The sequence below is a fragment of the Eulemur rufifrons genome, chromosome 2 (genome assembly GCF_041146395.1).
Source record: "Eulemur rufifrons isolate Redbay chromosome 2, OSU_ERuf_1, whole genome shotgun sequence".
Lineage (NCBI taxonomy): Eukaryota > Metazoa > Chordata > Mammalia > Primates > Lemuridae > Eulemur > Eulemur rufifrons.
In genome coordinates, this window is record NC_090984.1 from 126,795,364 (window position 1) to 126,815,505 (window position 20,142).

General features: G+C 49.2%; 3 gene segments (V, D, J or C); all 3 read left to right on the forward strand.

The window, feature by feature from the left end:
* The first annotated feature begins 5,405 nt into the window (after positions 1-5,405).
* Positions 5,406-5,901, forward strand: LOC138397125 (immunoglobulin heavy variable 1-2-like). The segment is given in 2 exon segments: positions 5,406-5,502; positions 5,585-5,901. Coding segments are annotated over 2 exon segments (363 nt in total).
* Positions 5,902-11,446: 5,545 nt separating this feature from the next.
* Positions 11,447-11,892, forward strand: LOC138397135 (immunoglobulin heavy variable 3-33-like; the record flags this gene model as incomplete). The annotated part of the segment is given in 2 exon segments: positions 11,447-11,492; positions 11,597-11,892. Coding segments are annotated over 2 exon segments (342 nt in total), but the record flags the coding sequence as incomplete, so codon positions are not given.
* Positions 11,893-18,152: 6,260 nt separating this feature from the next.
* Positions 18,153-18,616, forward strand: LOC138397117 (immunoglobulin heavy variable 3-43D-like; the record flags this gene model as incomplete). The annotated part of the segment is given in 2 exon segments: positions 18,153-18,198; positions 18,303-18,616. Coding segments are annotated over 2 exon segments (360 nt in total), but the record flags the coding sequence as incomplete, so codon positions are not given.
* Between the last annotated feature and the right edge of the window lie 1,526 nt (positions 18,617-20,142).

Here is a 20,142-nt window from a genome sequence, read left to right on the forward strand (position 1 = left end):
TGGGGCAAGACTCATATATAATTATGCCCCACACTCAGTGGAGGCTCTACTAAAAAGCCCCCCTGAGAGGTGGCTTTCAAACTCCCGCATAACCCAAGATCAGGTGCTGTTGCTACACCCCCCAGAATCCGGTTCCCAAAGACAGCCTCCCTCAGCCCTGCCACCCTGCTTCCGGAAGATGAGCCGTCGGAGCCACTCCATGACTGTCTCAAAACTCTCCAGTCTGTCACCAACCTGAGAGCTGGCCTCACTGACCGCCCGTGGCCGGACCCCAATGAAGAATTATACACAGATGGGAGAGCTACGTCTCAGAAGGAGCCAGGTGTGCAGGGGCGGCTGTCGTGACTGCAGGCCGGGTTACCCGGGCACAGGCTCTCGGACAGGGAACCTCAGCCCAGAAGGCTGAACTCATAGCCCTGACCCAGCCCCCAGGACGGGGCAGAGCCTTTGCAACGGCACAGGTACGTGGGACACTTCACCAAAAGTGCAGACTGACTCCCCGGTGGCGATAGACAGTGCTTTCAGCGACGTGACAGCAAGAAAAGTCACACAAAAACCAGTGGGGACTCTCCTAACTCTCCCTGTTCTGCCAGAACGGCTCCTGGCAAACTCCGCAAACTGCACCAAAGAGAAAGTTAAATTAAGCAAAGCCCTGAAGACTAAAACTGATTCAGGAGGTTGGAAAATCCTCCCGGACAGTAGAGTCTTAGTCCCTAAACACCTAGGACGAGAGCTAATCAAGGAAATGCATCAGAACGCCCGCCTTGGCAGCACCAAGTTGACCAAACTTCTCCAGAGGGACTACTGCACTCCCCGGCCACCTCAGATGGCCCAGCAGGTAACAACGAGATGTCTCACCTGCGCACAAGTCAATTCAGATAAAAGGACTAATTCCCACCCCCCCTTTTGGACCAGGTTAAGGTGACAACCCCGGGGGAACAGTGAAAAGTGGACTTTACAAAAGTGAAACTAGACAAATACAGATATCACTACCTGCTTATATTTATTCTTTCTCTAGATGGGTGAAAACTATTCCTATGAAGTCAGAGACAACACAGGTAGTTTCAAAAAAGTTAGTGACTGAAATTGTTCCCCAATTTGGCCTCCCACTTGCACTGGGGTCCAACCATGGCCCGGCGTTCATTGCCCAAACGACTCAATTATTAAATTGCACTGTGCTTATAGGCCTCAGAGTTCAGGACGGATAAAAAGGATAAATAAAACTTTAAAAAACATTAAACAAATTAAAGCTGGAGCCTGGCGCAGACTGAGTAAGCCTCCTCCCCTTTGCCCTACTAAAAACCAGATACACTCCGTATGTCAAAAGCACAACCCTATGTAAAATCATGTTCAGCCGACTAACCCCACTCCCGAGAAAGCTCTATTTCAGGTACAGCCTGGAGACCTCGTCTGGATAAGAAAACTTCTGCCTGCGAGGTTAGAGGCCGGGTGGACTGGACCCCTGCCAGTGACCCTCACAACACCAACAGCCGTGAGGGTTGCCAGAAAGCGCCACTGGATCCATCACATGTGGATCAAAAGGCGACCCCAGATCAACTCCCTGAGAAATGGATGCCCGGCCCACCGAGGACCCACTAAAGATAAGACTTTCCAGAGTCTCCTCTGGTTCCTCCCAGTTATCTGTTTTAATCCAGCAGACGACACCCCCCCCCCATCAGCCTATAAACTACACTTAGGTGCTTACAAAGACAATAAATGACACTGTCATAATTAGACAGACCCGGAGAGCCTCAGCAAAGGCTGGGCTAGAGCCTGTCCAAGCTCCCGCCCCTCTGCTGCCTCTGAAGACATGTCTCTGAGTGGCCTCCTCCCCCTCTTCCTGGGCTGGGAGACAAGACTGCCTTTAAACTCAAAATTCCACTCTGTACTTAAAAGATAAATCCTTAGACATAAGCTAAACACCTTATTTACTTAAAACATTTATATGAAGGACAGGGTGATACAGATAGCCAAAAAAATGTAAAAATAGATGGTTTGCAAGATAATTTTTGACACTATGTATTGATGTATATTACAGTACTATAAACATCAAAAAAGAGGGGGATAAGTTTAAAAGCACTTGTCATCTCTAGCATTCCTAATCCCCGTGGACGACAACACTTTTGTCAGCCATAACAAAACCGGTTATTCCCATTCTGCTGACACTGCTCCTTGGCCCCTGGCTCATAAACAGCCTCATTTCTTATGTTAAACAAAGAGTTCAAGCTGTCAAATTTATGGTCCTCCAAACCCACTATCAACGTGTCTCTGATGTTAATACCAAAGAATCAATGATTTGATTCCTCCTCAAAACCAGTGGGGAATGTTACAGTCTGAGTTTCACACCGAAAAGTCACTAATCTGCCATTCTGCTTCTGTAAACCTGCTTGCTCCTGCTTACTGAAGACAGTACACTCAACACAGAAATCCCTAAGTGACTATAACACCCATGTTCTGCGTAAAATGATTCCAGCCCCACGTTTTGCATGAAGCGATTACAACACTCATGTTTTGCATGAACAAAATATGGCCCAGATCCTGTCACACCAAAGATAAGAAAATGATGTAATGCTCACTCAAGGCTTTTTGTACACGTGCTTGCTCAATCTTAGTAATTTTCCACCCACAAACTTACAATATAAAAACTTTCCGTTTCAAAGGCTGCCTGCTGCTCTCTGTGCCGCCTTTGGTGGTGCAGAGAGTAGTCCCTGGCCAGCTAATAGAGACTCCTGATTTGGCTCAATTCGGTCTTTAGGTGGTCATTTCTCAAGTCTCAGACCATAACAAGTCTATCTGAGCAAGAGAACGTAGGGAGCCCAGACACAGGGGGACAAAACCGAGGTCTCCAGAGGAACTTGGACCCTCTGGCAGCTACATGCTCAGCGCCCCTCTCTCATCATCCTCACACTCATTTCTTTCTCATCCTTTGTGGTATTTGCAAAGTTTCTCTTCCCCCCATGGAAATATTCAGCATTTCCTTGGGAATCCCTTGGGCTAATCCAGGATACAGATCCAGGGAGACCCAGGTCTCTCCTGCAGCGCCCTGGGCTTGGGCAGGTGCAGGGGTGACTAGGAAGTGCCTCGGCCCCTGTGTCGGATGCAAGGCCTGGGGCCCAGGAGGAGGGCAGGAAGGGGAGATGAACATTGGGCTGGGCACACGAGGATGGTCAATGCCACCTTCCTTGCTGGTGAGGAGGGAGCCCCGGGGAAGCCTGGCCTCCCTCACAGGGCAGGAGCCACACTCACCCGGCTGCTGCCCACCCAGGAGCTGACCCGGCTCAGCAGCACCACCTGAGCTGGCCGACAGCTCCTGCTCTGAATTATCAGGGCCTCACTCCCCTCAGTTGTGGGTTCCCAGGGGGCTCCCAGCCCCCGCTCACACCCCTACTGGTCTCCACAGTGTCCTGGGCAGCAGTGAACTGAGGACACCCATCGTCCCTGCACCTTCATGGCCTCTGTGGTTGGCACCAGGGAGTCCCTGGGCACAGCCTGTGTTTGGGGCCAAACACAGCCCCCTGCTCTGGGCAGGAGGCACCGGGAAGTCACATTGCAAAGGGCCCTGCTATGGCATGGAGGACCAAGGTCCATGGAACAATCACCCGTGTCCTCCCCAGGCCACCTGCAGCCCCTGCTCACCTCAGCAGAGACACTGGGTCCATGTGCAGCGTCAACTGCAGCCAGGACCAGGAAGCAGACGTGTCTCCTCCACTGTGGTTTTCAAGTGCGGCTCTTCTGTTCCTGGACTTGAGAAGTAAAAAGCAAAAGACAGTCACCCCGTGGATCCCCCCTGCCCAGATGGGACAGGGACATGGCCCACAATAGATGCCCCATGGGGGAAGCAGCAGGTGGTGGCCCATCCCAGGCCCTGGTCCTCAGGGACTCGGACCTTCCCAGCTGTCCCTCCTGAGTCCCCTCTTCCAAGATCAGTTCTTGCTTCTCCACCTGGGGAGATGCCCCATCCAGGTCCCCAGGGCCCTGCCCTCAGGCTCCTGGCTGTGCCCCTGAGAGGGGGCCTGCTGGGCTGCAGGGCCAGGGTGGCCCTCCCCACAGTCCGGGCAGCTCGGTGTTGGCTGCATTGACTGCACATGGCTCTGCCGGGTGTGGCCCTCCAGGGGCAACCCTGGCCCCACCCAGGGGCATCTGCAGGGTCCCTCTAGCTGGGAGAATAGGCAAACCCACAGCGTGGGCAGGTCCATTTCTCCCGTTGTGAGGTGTTTGCTGTTGTCTGTCTGACAAGGGGACATACCCAGGCCCAGGGTCAGTGTGTGGGCTCGGCCCATGTGCCACATGCAGGGAAGAAGGGAAGTACCACTCCGGCTGCTGTGAACGCGGGCCACAGTGTGTGAGTGTGTGTGTGTGAGCGTGTGTGTGAGTGTGTGTGTGAGTGTGTGTGCGTTTGTGCCCTGCAGGATCAGTAGTTGTGTGGCTGGCTCTGAGCCAGGCCCATGAGCTGTGGGTTAAAGTGACATTTAACCAGAAGAACTTCAAGGACATACGAGGCTCCTGCCAAGCCCCGAGGGTTTCTGCACCACTGTGGGTGTGGCCGGGCCACGGCCTGTGGAGCTCCAGGGAAGGGGCTCCCCGAGGCTCTCACAGAATCCTTGCTTGGGGCCTCCCTGCAGAGCTCCCTGGGTTTAGAAAGGCCAGTTCACCCTTTCCAGTCAAAAGCACATGCTGTCAGTGAAGGAGCATGTGACCTGGGGCACAGCCAGGTCACCCTGGGCTGGGGACACTGGGAGGAAGATGCTCTGTGAGTCCAGAGGGAACCTCCACTGCCAGAGGGGCTGGGCTGCAGGGGGCGCTCAGGAGCACCCAGCACAGGCTGCCGCCAGCAGCAGGCTCAGAGGAGGCTGGGAGGGGTTCCTCCTGGGGACTGGCTCTTCCTTTTTTAAAAAACCAAAAATAAGAATTTTATATGACATGTTATTCCTCCTCAGCTGTGTTTAAGTAACACAATATTTTAATGAAAGCCACATTTACAAAGGGTCTCTAGCCCTCCTGCATGTGCTAAGAGTAAGCAGCTGGGGGCAAGGGAACATTTTTATATACAAATGGGCAGAAAATTTCAGGGAACTCACGGATCCAAAGGACAAGACCTTTGGGTATAAAATGGCACAGATGGTCCCAGGGCTCTCCGTGCATTTCCCACGTGGGTTCACAGTGAAGAACGTGTATTTGGCGGCTTGTCCCTAAGGGGGAGGACCTCTGTGCACATGGAATCAAGGGGGTTGCAGGGACACCTGTCCTCAGCGTCACCCTGTTGCGTGGCCCCCGCATCATCTCGGTTCTCTTTCTCACACTGGGGCAGGTCTAGGGCTATAAAACGTCCTGCCTCATGAATATGCAAATGGCCTGAGGTCTGCTGGGGTACATACAGCTATGCCTGCGCCCCGAGAGCGTCACCCCACCACCACGTCCCTGCTCTGGAGAAGCCCCTGGCAGCTCAGCTCCTCACTATGGACTGGACCTGGAGGATCCTCTTCCTGGTGGCCGCAGCGACAGGTGAGGGGCTCCCCAGTCCCAGGGTGAGGAGGGGCCCGTACCCAGCCAGGGGGACTCACCCAGTCCTGTCTCCTCTGCACAGGCGCCCGCTCCCAGGTCCAGCTGGTGCAGTCGGGTGCTGAGGTGAGGCCACCTGGGGCCTCCGTGAAGGTGTCCTGCAAGGCTTCCGGATACACCTTCACCAGCTACTACATGCACTGGGTGCGACAGACCCCTGGACAAGGGCTGGAGTGGATGGGACGTTTTGACCCTGAAGATGGTTCCACAAACTATGCACAGAAGTTCCAGGGCCAAGTCACCATGACCAGGGACACGTCCACCAGCACAGCCTTCATGGAGCTGAGCAGTCTGCGACCCGAGGACACGGCCGTGTATTACTGGGCGAGAGACACAGTGTGACAACCCACATCCTGAGGGGTCGGAAACCCTGAGGGAGACGCAGCTGTGCTGGGGATGAGAAAGTGATGAGGGACATTAGATTGAAATGTTTCCCAATATGCGTTAGTTAGTTGAGGAAAAGGAATATGTGACATGTGTATGCAGTCTAATTACATTGCAAAGATTTCATTCAGTTGTCACCGTATCAACGGAGCTTAGAGAACTATGGAAGATTCAAGCTAATAAAGCCAGTACAAGCATTTCCATTAAGTTATTAACGTCAACATGAGTTTTCACATCAGTTGGGTAAATAAATTGGAGTAAGAATTCTAAATCACAAGGTACATGCCTTTTAACACATAAGAAATGGCCAAAATGTCTCCCAAAATGTCTTTCTTATTTCTTGTAAATGAAATTTATTTTACGGTGGTTTTAAGTTCACAGTACCATCGAGAGAAGGTCCAGAGAGTTCCCGTTCACTCCCGGCCTGCGCCTGCGTGAACTTCCTCGGTGTGGACACACCGTGACAGGTTCATCAATAGGTTGCAATGGACGAACCTACGTTGAAACGTCGTCATTACCCAAAATCCACAGCTTGAGTTTGGTGTCGCCGTTGGTGCCGTCCCTTCTGTGGGTTCTGGCCAATTGATACAGACATGCATCTATTATTCTGGTGCCATAACTTGCCGACTCATTTGTGGAATTCCAAGGGAGGCAAACGATGGTGCCTGGGAAAAGAGGCCACTCTAGGGAGGGTGGAAGCGGACAGTGGGTCAGGAACCGAGCCTGCCCTCGGGAAGGCCCGCAGTGGGTCCCGCGTGCTGTGCTGGCCTTTGCCCTCCTCAGAGGTGAAGGCGCCTCTCATGTCCTCTGCGGAGCAGGGAGAACCCCCGAGGCATCCCCACCCGCCTGTGTTGCTGTGCCCTCAGGGGTGGCCCTCATGACTGCCTGCCCCATCCTAGCGCCCGCTGAGGAGGGCAGGGCACGGACTCTCTCCCCCAACACAGTGGCATCAGGGCATTGGTGGCAGGAGGGTATTCCGATTAGGAATTACGAGACAGTGAGGGACAACAATTCAGTTGGCTGTTCTCAGGTGTCGAGAACATTCAGGTGTAGGTTTGAGACCTTCCTTTGCTTTTGGCTTTAAGTAATTTACGGAAGTTGGGTAGTGGATCACTTTCATCTATTAGAGTGTATTGGAACTTCAATAACTTTTGTGCAAACTTTTATATCACGTCTATGGAAATTTTAGCCTGCTCAATAGAAAATAAGATATAAAGGTATTTTTCTGGGTTTATCATCCAATATCATAGAATAGTCAATGGTACAAACCAGACAGATACGTTTGATTAAGGTTACAGAAGTATCTGCTGTGCATGAGACGTTATAATCACTTTGGTAGAGTCTCTTTAACTTGAAAGTGCCTTATTTAAAAGTAGCAAGGAACGTTATTCGGCTGAGGCTCATGTATTACAAGGAATAGCTGAGAGTTTGGGAAAATCTGTGTCACTCTTGACACCCAATACCTTGGAGCCCCGGTGAGCAGAGTTTCGCCGGCAGAGCAGCAAGGCGTCCCCCAGGTACTGACGGGTGTCGGCCTTGTCACCGTCCACGCACCCTGAACACTTCCGGGTAGGGAGGGGATCGGGCACTTCTTCTCTTCAGAGCATTGTTGCTGATCGCACACGAAGGGACCTACTGCTGTCAATGTTCTTGGTCACTGCTGTGCCATCTTTTGTTCCGCTGTCTCTTCTGCTCACGGCATCCGCGGCTGCTTCCAGGACAGGCCCTGGAGAGGGGGGCCGCCCGGCTCCGCGGTCTGTGGGCCACGGGCTTCACATCCTGCATCATTTTTCTCTGACAGCATTTCAGCATGTCCTGTGGCTGTTTTAGACCAGGCAGAGAGGCGACTTCACATTCTATTTCTGTTGTCAATACAGGTCTGAAATTTCCCATTTGACGTCACTGGTGAAATGCAATAAAATCGGGAAAGTTGTTACATCAGAAACTTCGTAAACTCCTGATTTGTGTCAGGAGTTGATTCCTGCCCCGTCCCCCGATCTTCTGCAGTCTGCGTGGTGGCCACTTCTCGTTCTGTCTTGTGTTCCTCTTCAGCCGCAGACCCTGCGTGAACACACTGTGTCGAATCCCTGGGAATCGGCTCCACTATTCCAAGGAAATGCCCATAACTTGACTCACATCATATTCTTCCAGTGTTTTCTGCCACTTGTTTCCATGTGGGCAGATTCTCCGAGCCCTGTTCTGGGCAGAGCTGCACAGCTGAGGTCCTGCCCTTTCGGGGACACAGCATCCAGCTTCTCCAAGTGACGTCCTCCCTGGTGCCCTCTGAGGGATGGAATCCCTTCGCAGGCCTGGGCCTGGCCACAGACCTCAGGGAAGGCCTGTGGCGTGTCCAGGACACGCTGACTGTGGAAGAAGAAAAAGGCCTGGGGAAACTCCTGGGGACGTTGTGGGGAGGGACCCGGCTGTGTCCGGATCTACATAAGAGAAGGAGGGTTCAGGTATGGGCTGGAAGCAGACGCCATTCAGCCCAGCTGGCCTTTCCCCACGCAACATCCTCTGCAGTCACCTCCTTTTGGATGGAGGGAAGGGCAGGTCAGGCTGTCACGTAACAGCGGTAACGTAACAATCTCTCAGGGGAGACGGGAACCACGGTACATGGGAGGTTCAGGGAAAGAAAGCAGGAAGGACCCAAACGAGCCAGATCTCAGTCCCTTCCCTGCGTGAGTACGAAGCTTCCCCATGGGAAGATTTCTCCTCAGTCTCCAGGACAGAATAGATCTGCTAATGGGCTGTGTAAGGTCACGACGCCCTCCTTAGCCAGGCCGGGGTGTCTGGGGAAGGCAACGCTGTGGTCTGGAGGAAAACGAGATTGCTGTGTCCTCTCCTTGGCCTGCTGCCAGCTGCACAAGGCGTCTCAGAGGTCAGACGTGCACCAGGTGCCATGGCCACTGCTGCATGTGGCTGGCGGGGACCGAGGTTCCGCGTCCTCAGGTGTCGCTTCCAAGGTGCAGCTGCAGGAGTCGGGCTCAGGGCTGGTGAAGCCATCTCAGACACTCTCCCTGACCTGGGACATCTCTGGACTGTTCATCACACGCTGTGGTTACTGCTGGAGCTGCATCTGCCAGCCCTGGGGCAAGGCATGGGACTGCGTCAGGGACACATGCTACGTAGGGAGCACAAATTACAACCTGTCCCTCCAGAGCTGAGTTGCCACGTCCTGATCAATGTCCAAGATTCAGTTGTCCCTGCAGCTGAGCTCTGTGCCCACGAAGGACAGGGCCGGAGTCACTGTGGGACACACAGTGAGGGGACATCAGTGTGAGCCCAGATACAGACCTCCCTGCAGGGGCGCTCGTGGCCACCAGGGGGCACCCGGGAACAACCTGAGCACAGAGCTGGACCTGGGCAGGTGTGGGTGGAGGGGAAGGGCTGCTTTCCTGTCGGGGGGGTCGTGGCTTCCTCTCCATATAACCATGTCCTCTGGGGGACTTGTCTGAGTTCATGACCCTGTGCTTCCCCCTGAAGTCTCAGATACATTTGTGGTAACGACAGAAAATATTCTCACCTGCTCAAAAGGCAGACAGTGGCTTCCAGGCACTTTCTCCTGTCCCCAAATGTACATTAACTATCAACACTTTGGAATAAGTTGTAAATGGATAAAAGACTTTCTCTTGGACAACACAATGCAGCACAGCACGCAGAAGCCGGCAAGCAGGACACAGAGCCCGCGGGACATCAGGGGCAGACGGCTCCTCCCCCCGCTGGAGACCCCAGAAGGGCTCATTTCCCAGCTCAGGAGCTGGTGTGGAGGGAAACTGAGGATACCTTTCAGACCCTGGGGTTTCCTGTCTCTGCCTGTCACTCTTCTTCCTCAGGAGTCCAGGTTGTCTCCTTGTAATGCCCAGGTCTCGTTCATCTGAAATGGGATGACTGAGGACCTGAATTCAATGCAAATTTAAGCCTTAATTTTTTTCACTTTTCTGCTCTCCATAAACTTTCAGTACAATATTTGGAGTATGACATCAGCCACCCGCCATCCACACCCTTGTGCCATGAAAGGGTTTTGTGTTTCCTACGCTGTGTCGGTCATTCAGGAGCAAACGCTTCTCTGCAGAGATGATTCTGTATGTGCCGGGGGTTTGCTTGGCCCCTGGAAAATTTAAACTGCAATCCCTTTAGCAAGTCCAGCTTCCAGCGATCCAGTGCCTATGTCCAGTGTCGTCTTGTCTCAGCCCACATGCCGCCTGCTGGGCTGTGCCTAATAAGCTAATGCTCTGGTCCTGTTTCTCCCTGCAAGTCCTGGTCTCTCTGCAGATTTCAGGTTTGTTCTTGGTGAAATAACTTCTGCTATTTGAAATATTAAATAAAATTTGCTAATCCGCAGCTCCCGCAGTCATGCTTTATAGATGACGATGATGTTGCTATTATTGTGGCTGATGTAAGAAGAAGAGCTTTTTCTCAGCTGTCTGCTTCTCCCAGGTGAGGATAAGCTTTATCCTTAATGCCAAGAAATTAGAAATGATCAAACTATTAACCAGTAGTTTAATAAATAAGAATTTTGTGCAAATGATGCATCAGGACACTACATCAACAGCAATGGCTGTGTCATGCTCACTGCAGCGTGGCCGCGTCCACAGTGTGTGCTGTGAGTACAATAGGCAAAAAGCACCTGCTACGTGATTCCACTGTTACAAATTCTAGAGAGTGAAAACTCAAGTAACATAAACTATGTCAGCAGGTGCCTGGGTAAAGGGAGGGAGAGGGAAGGAGAAAGAAGGAGGAATTTTAGAAGGAGAAGTGTCAACATTGAGGGAAATCAATTTCCTCCATATCGCAGACAGGGGACGGTGTGTCAGCATCTTTCACTTGTTCACTTCAACTGTGCTAAGGCCACTGAGTACCAACTATGCCTCATTAAAGTTAATATGAACAATTAATAGATGATTTGGTAGAGAAGGAGCGATGGACAAATAGATAATAAGGGAGATTTTAGGTTCAGTTATCTGCATTAATCCTGTGTGCCAGGCTTTCTATATATTATTCAGAAAAAAAAAGCAGAGAGGCAAGAAACTGGCTTTATCTTGTTATGATAGAATTGGGGTTCTAGAATCCACCCTAGGCATGTCCAGGTTTGGTCTGCAGTGGGTTCCAAGGACGGGATCATGGCCCAGACACAGAGATTCCCAGATATGTGTTTCTGGACATATCACACAACTTCCATATGTGTCTAGGCTTACGTTTACATCTGTAAAATACACGGAAACTTCACACCCACAGCACATGGTTTCTATGTGTCTGTAAGTTAAATAAGTGAACATGAGCAATTGATCACTGTACAGTCACCGAATTTTTTTCTGGTCTTGCCGTCCCTCAGCTGCCCCACCCAGGGCTTGCTATATAGCAGGGGACATGCAAATAGGGCCCTCCCTCTGCTGATGAAAACCAGCCCAGCCCTCACCCTGCAGCTCTGGGACAGGAGCCCCAGCCCCGGCATTCCCAGGAGTCCCCATTCGGTGATCAGGACTGAACACAGACACTCACCATGGAGTCTGGGCTCAGCTGGGTTTTCCTTGTGGCTCTGTTACAAGGTAATTCATGGAGAACTGGAGATATTGGGTGTGTGAGTGGATGTGAGTGAGAGAAACAGGGGTGTGTGTGGCAGTTTCTGACTAGGCTGTGTCTGTGTTTGCAGGTGTCCAGAGTGAGGTGCAGCTGGTGGAGTCTGGGGGAGGCTTGGTCCAGCCTGGGGGGTCCCTGAGACTCTCCTGTGCAGCCTCCGGATTCACCTTTGATGACTATGCCATGCACTGGGTCCGCCAGGATCCAGGGAAGGGGCTGGAGTGGGTGGCAGTTATATGGTATGATGGAAGTAAGCAATACTACGCAGACGCCGTGAAGGGCCGATTCACCATCTCCAGAGACAACAGCAAGAACACGTTGTCTCTGCAAATGAACAGTCTGAGAGCCGAGGACACGGCCCTGTACTACTGTGCCAGTGACACAGTGAGGTGACTTCAGTGTGAGCCCAGACACAAACCTCCTGCGGGGGTGCGCATGAGCCACCAGGGGGCGCGCGGGACACAACGAGCAGAGTCAAGGCAGTGGACAATGATTGTTTCCTGTCAGAATTTGGGGCCTCTTCTTTAGAAATTTCAACCAGGGACCTATATTCTTTCCTGGCTCTGCGCTCGTCACTGTAGTGTCTGAATTAGAAACGTCTTGTTGTACTAAATGAACAAGCTCTCACCTGGACACATGGTGGAACATCAGTCACGTGGGCAGAAATGACACTGGTGTTATCACAGGGGTCAGAATCCTGAGGAAGGAATCCCAGGGGAACCTGCTGAGCATTTTCCAACCAGACTCAGCGCACAGACCTCAGTGGGACTCCCTGAGTGGGACAGTCTTTGGGATTCAGGTTGGGACATGTAGGGACCTGGGCAGGGTCAGTGTCTCATAAAACCTAACACTGTCAAGTTGTTCTCTCCTCATTTAAAACTGTACATTTCAGATGCAGAAATGATTTAGTTCAATTTTTTTTTTTTTGGAAGTCTATTTTGTTTCTCCCTTGGTTCTGTTTTCACATCTTCCTCTGTTCCTTTGTCCCACACAAAATGGAGGGTGTGGTCTCTGTGTCTAAATCCTGGGGCTCAAACCCTTCACCTGGAGCTCAGGTGTGGCTCTGGCTGTGGCTCCTGAGGCACCTGGGAGAGATTGATGGGATGGGACTGTGTCACCCACCATTGCTGGGACCCTCCTGCTGTCACCTGGGCATGGACTCACATTGGAAATGCAAGCAGCCATTAGTAGCTGCGAGAATGAGATTGATTGGTCAAAGTGGGATGTGTCCACTGAGACTCTCACAGAGTCACCTTCAACACCTGTGGCATTGGAGAGACCTGCAGATGGAAACCTCAGTGTGCTGAGCAGTCTGGGTGACATCCAGGTCCTTGTGAGTGGTGTCCTTTGGCTCCACATGATCACACCCCACCCTGCAGTCCAGTCCCTGCTGTATGTTGTGTCTGCCCGAGATGGCCCTTTATCCAAGAGCTGCCTCACCCTCCCCCCTCTGCTCCTCCTGACTGCCCTCTCCTATGTTCTCCTCCTTCCTATGGAGAGCAAAATCATTCCTTGTTTTTATTGTCATACCCATTGTTATCAAGGAGAAAGAAGTGTCGTGTATTGAACAAGGATTTGTGTCTAACCCACATGGGATTCACAAAAGATTTCTTCCATACATTAGTCTTCATCATGGGAGATATTTGTGGAAAATGATGCACAACATCCATCTTATGAAGAAATTTCCATTCTGAGTTAGTTCCATGTGTACCTTTAGACACAGATGTGTCCTCATTGCAAGTAGGAAACAGCTAACTATGTGACAGGCTTTGCCACCTTGTACAGTCCCTGCCTATGAAATAGCTACAGGGTCAGACAGGAAGGTGCTAACACCACAGGGCACATCAGGGAGTGTGGAGGAAGGGACAGGCCCATCAGGACAGGTGTGACCGCTGCTCCTTTAGAGTAACTTTGTTGATTTTAGTTGTTTATAGCATTTTAATTCAAAATTCCTACAGCACTAAAACACACTTGATTTATGTAAAGCCCAAGAGAGCTGCAAAGCTCAGGAGTTGGTGAGCACATGTCATGGTGCAGGACGCGGTGGGTGCCCCTGAGGTGGCCACAGGTGAAGGGTCACTCAGCATGAGGGTGAGGAATATGGACATTATGGCAAAGAAGGCAGGTGTCCTCCTGGGGAAGACAGGAGGTGGAGACTCTGTTGGCTGAGTCTGCAAGGGCTTGGGCAGGGGCACCAGGGTCTGTCCTAGAGAAGTGGCATCTGATGAAAGGATCTGATGTTGGGCGATTCTGGAACAAAGTGAGGAGCACAGAAATCAGCTGAGGGGGCTCCCCTGAGGCCTTGAAAGAGGTTGCTTTATGAATGCGACATCATGACATGTGGATCAGAGGAGCAGAGAGCCACACTGTGGAGCAGCCACCACCCCGGACCTGTTAGATGCGATCATGTGTGTGCAGAGGCAGGACGGCTGACACAGGGCAGGAGCGGATGGCGTGGATGGGCGTGGCCGCACGTGTGTATCGTGGGAAAGTGTGATCCGTGCAGGGACAACTCAAGTCAGCGCGGATCCTCTCTTCACAATATCGCAGCTTTGAATGTTCATATCTACAGTTAGCAACATGCTTATTTTCTTAGTTTATTCGCTAAAGGCAACAGTATATGTTTCAAATAATTCGTGATTATTTTATATTTCCTGATATTTATAGGTTTTTCTTTCAATAAATTCTCTAATCTGTGGCTGGGAGCCTGTTAAAATATGGCCCTATCAGAGCATAGCAACCAAATCTACAAGAGAAAAATGTTTCCCAGTTGCTGATTGCCAGGAGTCAGCGATTTCAGTAAGATGCGTGTGGTGACAGCGTGTGGAGCCACGAGATCACGTTTGCAGTCACCTACCGTGAGATGCTTCATTCTCTCCCAGTGAAACACAGCAAGTGGGGATGGCCACAGCAGACGCAGCTGGGTTAGTCTCCTCTGTTCTAAACTGCTCTTGCATAATGGGTTTCTCATTTGAAGAGTCTATTTTAACTCACATCAGCCTGTATTTACTATTTTAAGGAGATGATACATGGGGTCCTGTTTTGTCATACCTACGAGTAAGTCATAGTGAAATGATTTAATTTTAACTTACTACTCAGTGGGCCAGAGCATCCAAGCCCTCAGTAGAATATTTTGGAACAATATGTGCTGTCACCGTGGTGATTTAGGCAAGGAAATCCTTACAGTGTTTAGGATGAGGTGTTCCTCCTTGTCCGTATTATATATGGCAAAAACCATAATGGTATAGGGAGACTTTGTCAAAACTTTTTATGGGATTTCTAGCTTCAATAATAATCTGTGCTTCAGTATTAAGGATATGCAATATTGTCAAGGAGTGAATTTCTGCTCTAAGATACTTACAGCTTTTGTTGAAGAGGACAAAAAGCCAGACAACACCCTGTTATATTTACCATATATTATTTTAGTATATTTTGGATTTCTAATTGGGTCACTCACAGACTGCTCTCTGTTCTATTGCACAGTATAACTAGAGTTAATAAAGTTAATAATAATGTAGATTTCAAAATAGCTGAAACATAGAATTTTAAATATTCTCACTATAATGAAATAACAAATATTTGCAGTGATGGACATGCTAATTATGCTGATTCGATCATTCCACAATGTATACAAGTATTGACATCCTGTTGCTTCTCTTCAATATATATAATTATTGTCAATCAAAAATAAATAAAATTTGACCCAAGTGCCCAACAATACATGAGTGGAGTAATAAAATGTGGCATCTGTATACCATGCAGTTCTACTCAGCCACAAAATGCAATGGTGATCTAGCACCTCTTGTATTAACCTGGATAGAGCTGGAGTCTGTTCTACTAGGTGAGGTATCACAAGAATGGAGAAACAAGCACCACATGTGCTCCCCATCAAATCTGTGCTGACTGATCAACAGTGCAGTGTTCACATGGTAGTAATACTCAATGGGTGCCCGACAGGTGGAGATGTGGGCGGTGAACTTACAACTAATGCATGTTGAGCCCACTGTGTGGGGGGAGGGCACTCCTATAGTCCTGCCTCGGGGAAGGGGGGGCAAAGGCATTATATGTAACCAAAAAATTTGTACCCCATAATATTGTGAAATAAAAAAGAAACAATAAAAATGATAAATATTTTGGATGAGGAATACGATAATTTTCTTAATTTGATCAATATGCAAGGTATGCATATATCAAAACACATGTTAAATATATGCATTGTTTTTCAATTAAAATAAAATAAAATGTTTAAACGTAATGGTACAAGAAAAACCACCCAGGTATATTTCCTTTTATGCAAATTGTATAATCTTCTGTATTTTTTATTTAATTTTTCACGTATCATTTTAAATTTCATAATATTGCGGGGGTACAAATCTTTAGGGTACATAAATTTCCTTCCTCCCACCCGAGTCAGAGCTTCAAGCCTGTCCATCCTCCAGATCCCAAAGGCAATCACAGCAACAACAAAAATAAGTAAATGGGACCTGATCAAATTAAAGAGCTTCTGCACAGCAAGAACACTATCAGGAGAGCGAACAGACAGCCTACAGAACGGGAGGAAAGATTCGCACGCCACACATTTTATATTCTTTAAGCCTTTTCTTCCGTGTCTATACGCAGATCATATGCAAAGTGGTCCTTGCTGTGAAAATGTACAGACCTTTCTAGAAGCTCCATGTGATCTCTCATGGCTTCTGGGCACCTTCAATGTTCAGTGACAGAAAGGATGGTGTGAATATTTCAGTTCTTCTTCTTTTCTTTTTTTTTTTTTATTTCAGGATACTATGAGGGTAGAAATGTTTTGGCTACATTTTATATCTTTGCCTCACCCAAGCGAGGATTACACTCATGGCCTTGCCATATACAATGCTCATCTTGTCCATGAGTTGTGAGTTTACCCCCCTCACCCCCTAATCCCTGGAAAATATTACTACCATGTGAGCACCATAGTGTTGATCAGTTAGTGCCAATTTCATGGCGAGTACATGTGGAGGCTGTTCCTCTGATCTTGTGATACCTCCCTGTGGATAATGGGCTCAAGCTGAATCCAGGAAAATAGAAGAGGTGCTAGGTTTCTTATAATTGAGTAATATTCCCCTGTATGCATATACCAAATTTGAATGATGCCCTCATGAATTGACGGACACTTGGGTTGTTTCCACATCCTTGCAATACTGAATTCTGCTGCCATAAACATTCGGGTGCAGATGTCTTTATTATAGAATATCTTTTGCTCTTTTGGGTAGATGCCTAATAGTGCTATTGGTGGATCTAATGGTATTTCCATTTTTAGCTCTTTGAGGTATCTCCAAATTCTTTTCCACAGAGGTTGCATCCATTTGCAGTCCCACCAGTGGTATAAAAGTTCTGCAAGTCCTGGTCTCTCTGCAGATTTCAGGTTTGTTCTTAGTCATATAACTTCCATTACCTGAAATATTAAATAAAATGTGCTAATGTATGGCTCATGCAGGTGTGTTGATGTGAACGATGATGATGTTGCTGTTATTTTTGTTGATGTAAAAAGAAGAAGAGCTGTTTTCTCAGCTGCCTCCTTCTCCCAGGTGAAGCGAAGCTTTACCCATAATAGCAAGGAATTGGAAAGAATGCCAACATTAACCAGCAGCTTAAAAACCAAGTCTTTTTTGCAAATGATGCATCAGGACACTACATCAATGACGGCAATGGCTGTGTCATGCTCACTGCGGTGTGGCCGCGTCCACAGTGTGTGCTGTGAGTACAATAGGCAAAAAGCACCTGCTACGTGATTGCACTGTTACAAATTCTAGAGAGTGAAAACTGAAGTAACATAAACTATGATAGCAGGTTCCTGGGTAAAGGGAGGGAGAGGGAAGGAGAAAGAAGGAGGAATTTTAGAAGGAGAAATGTCAACATTGAGGGAAATCGATTTCCTCCATATCGCAGACAGGGGACGGTGTGTCAGCATCTTTCACTTGTTCACTTCAACTGTGTTAAGGCCACTGAGTACCAACTATGCCTCATTAAAGTTAATATGAACAATTAATAGATGATTTGGTAGAGAAGGAGCAATGGACAAATAGATAATAAGGGAGATTTTAGGTTCAGTTATCTGCATTAATCCTGTGTGCCAGGCTTTCTATATAGTTTTCAGGAAAAAAAAAGCAGAGAGGCAAGAAACTGGCTTTATCTTGTTATGATAGAATTGGGGTTCTAGAATCCACCCTAGGCATGTCCAGGTTTGGTCTGCTGTGGGTTCCAAGGACAGGATCATCGCCCAGACAGTGACATTCCCAGATATGTGTCTCTGGACATATCACACAACTTCCATATGTGTCTAATCTTACTTTTACATCTGTAAAATACATGGAAACTTCACACCTACAGCACATGGTTTCTATGTGTCTGTAAATTAAATAAGTGAACACGAGCTATCAATCACAGTACAGTCACTCAGTTTTCTTCTGTTCTTGCCCTCCCTCAGCTGTCCCACCCCAGGGCTTGCTATATAGCAGGGGACATGCAAATAGGGCCCTCCCTCTGCTGATGAAAACCAGCCCAGCCCTCACCCTGCAGCTCTGGGACAGAAGCCCCAGCCCCGGCATTCCCAGGTGTCCCCATTCGGTGATCAGCACTGAACACAGACACTCACCATGGAGTCTGGGCTGCGCTGGGTTTTCCTTGTGGCTCTGTTACAAGGTAATTCATGGAGAACTAGAGATATTGGGTGTGGGAGTGGATGTGAATGAGAGAAACAGGGGTTTGTGTGGCAGTTTCTGACCAGGCTGTGTCTGTGTTTGCAGGTGTCCAGTGTGAGGTGCAGCTGGTGGAGTCTGGGGGAGGCTTGGTCCAGCCTGGGGGGTCCCTGAGACTCTCCTGTGCAGCCTCCGGATTCACCTTTGATGACTATGCCATGCACTGGGTCCGCCAGGCTCCAGGGAAGGGGCTGGAGTGGGTCGCATACATTAGTTATGATGGTGGTAGCACATACTACGCAGACGCCGTGAAGGGCCGATTCACCATCTCCAGAGACAACAGCAAGAACACGCTGTCTCTGCAAATGAACAGTCTGAGAGCCGAGGACACGGCCCTGTACTACTGTGCCAGAGACACAGTGAGGGGACATCAGTGTGAGCCCAGACACAAACCTCCTGCGGGGAAAGCGCGGGGCCGCCAGGGGGCGCCCAAGACACAAGGAGCAGAGTCAGCCCAGGGCAGGTGCAGGTGGAGGGTAAGGGCTGGTTTCCTCTCAGGGTCGGGGCTTCCTCTCCAGAAAACGGTTTCCTCTGGGGAACTTCTCTGAATTCACCATTCTGTGTTTCCCTCTGCAGTCTCTGAGTTGGATATGTTTGTGGTAAGGAGAGAAAAAATTGTCACCTGCACAAAAGGCAGAGAGTGTGTTCCAGTCACTTTCTCCTGTCCCCAAATTGACATTAATTATCAACACTTCTGAAGAAATCCAAAAATACATAAAATATTTTGTCTTGGCAACACAATGCAGCACAGCACACAGAGCTCAACGTTCCTTCTAGCCGGCAAGCAGCATAAAGTGCCTATTGGACATCAGGGGCAGACGGAGTCAGCGTTGTAAGCAAGAGAAGGAAGACCTAGCTCCTCGGTCGCATGTCATGAGTGGAAGGTTGTCACTCTGCAAGATCATCAGCTTATCCTGAAGGTCGTGGTACCACTGTGGCCTTCAAAATACCAGAAGCTTCACGGCTTTTATAAAAATGCTCACTTTGGCGTCCTCCACTGCAGTGGCCAGCAAGTGCTCCGAGCTCTGAATTGATGCTGTTAACTTTCTTGGCATTATATTTCTATAAACATGTTATTAATATATGTTCTAAATTGTAAAATATGGATATATCTTCATATATATAATCAGTAATAATTATGGTTTTCAGTACATTGTTGTATGCCATAAAATTAACCAACTTTGTCAACTGTCTCTCTGCCCATGGCTATTCTAAGAGTTTTGTCATCCATAGACAATCCGTGGCCCTGATGGGCAAATTTCATTTACCTTCCCCACCGGGAGCCTGGACTGGGACCCAAATGAGGAACGAGGTAAGGAGGCTCTCGATCGCTATCACAGACTCTGCTACAAGGCATACGGACAGTGGCTAAAAGGCCGACTAATCTGTCCAAGGTAGGTGAGACCATACAGGGGCCTAACGAGCCCCCAGCAGTGTTCCTGGAATGCCTTTTTGAAGCTTACCGCCTGTATACTCCCATAGACCCAGAGGCACCAGAAAATGACGTGCCATTAATATTGCCTTTGCCACTCACTCGGCCCCAGAGAGTAGGAGAAAGCTGCAGAGATTAGAAGGATTTAAAGAAAAATTGCTGTCTGAGTTAATAAAAATTGTTCAGAAGATTTATAACAACAGAAAACATCCTGGGACTGTGCAGTCTAAAAGGATGGTCAAAATTCCTGTATCCGCTATAGTGAAACAAGAAAGATATAAAAGTGAAAAAGGCAAGAGGCCCAAAAGACCAGAGGGGGATGCTAGGAGGAGGAAGACCAGCCTAAGCCATGACCAGTGTGCCTACTGCAAAAAGCATGGACACTGGCAAAACGAATGTCGTCACTGAAAGCAGAAGGTGGCTAAGCCTGTGCCGCTCCTCATGGAGGACTCAGAC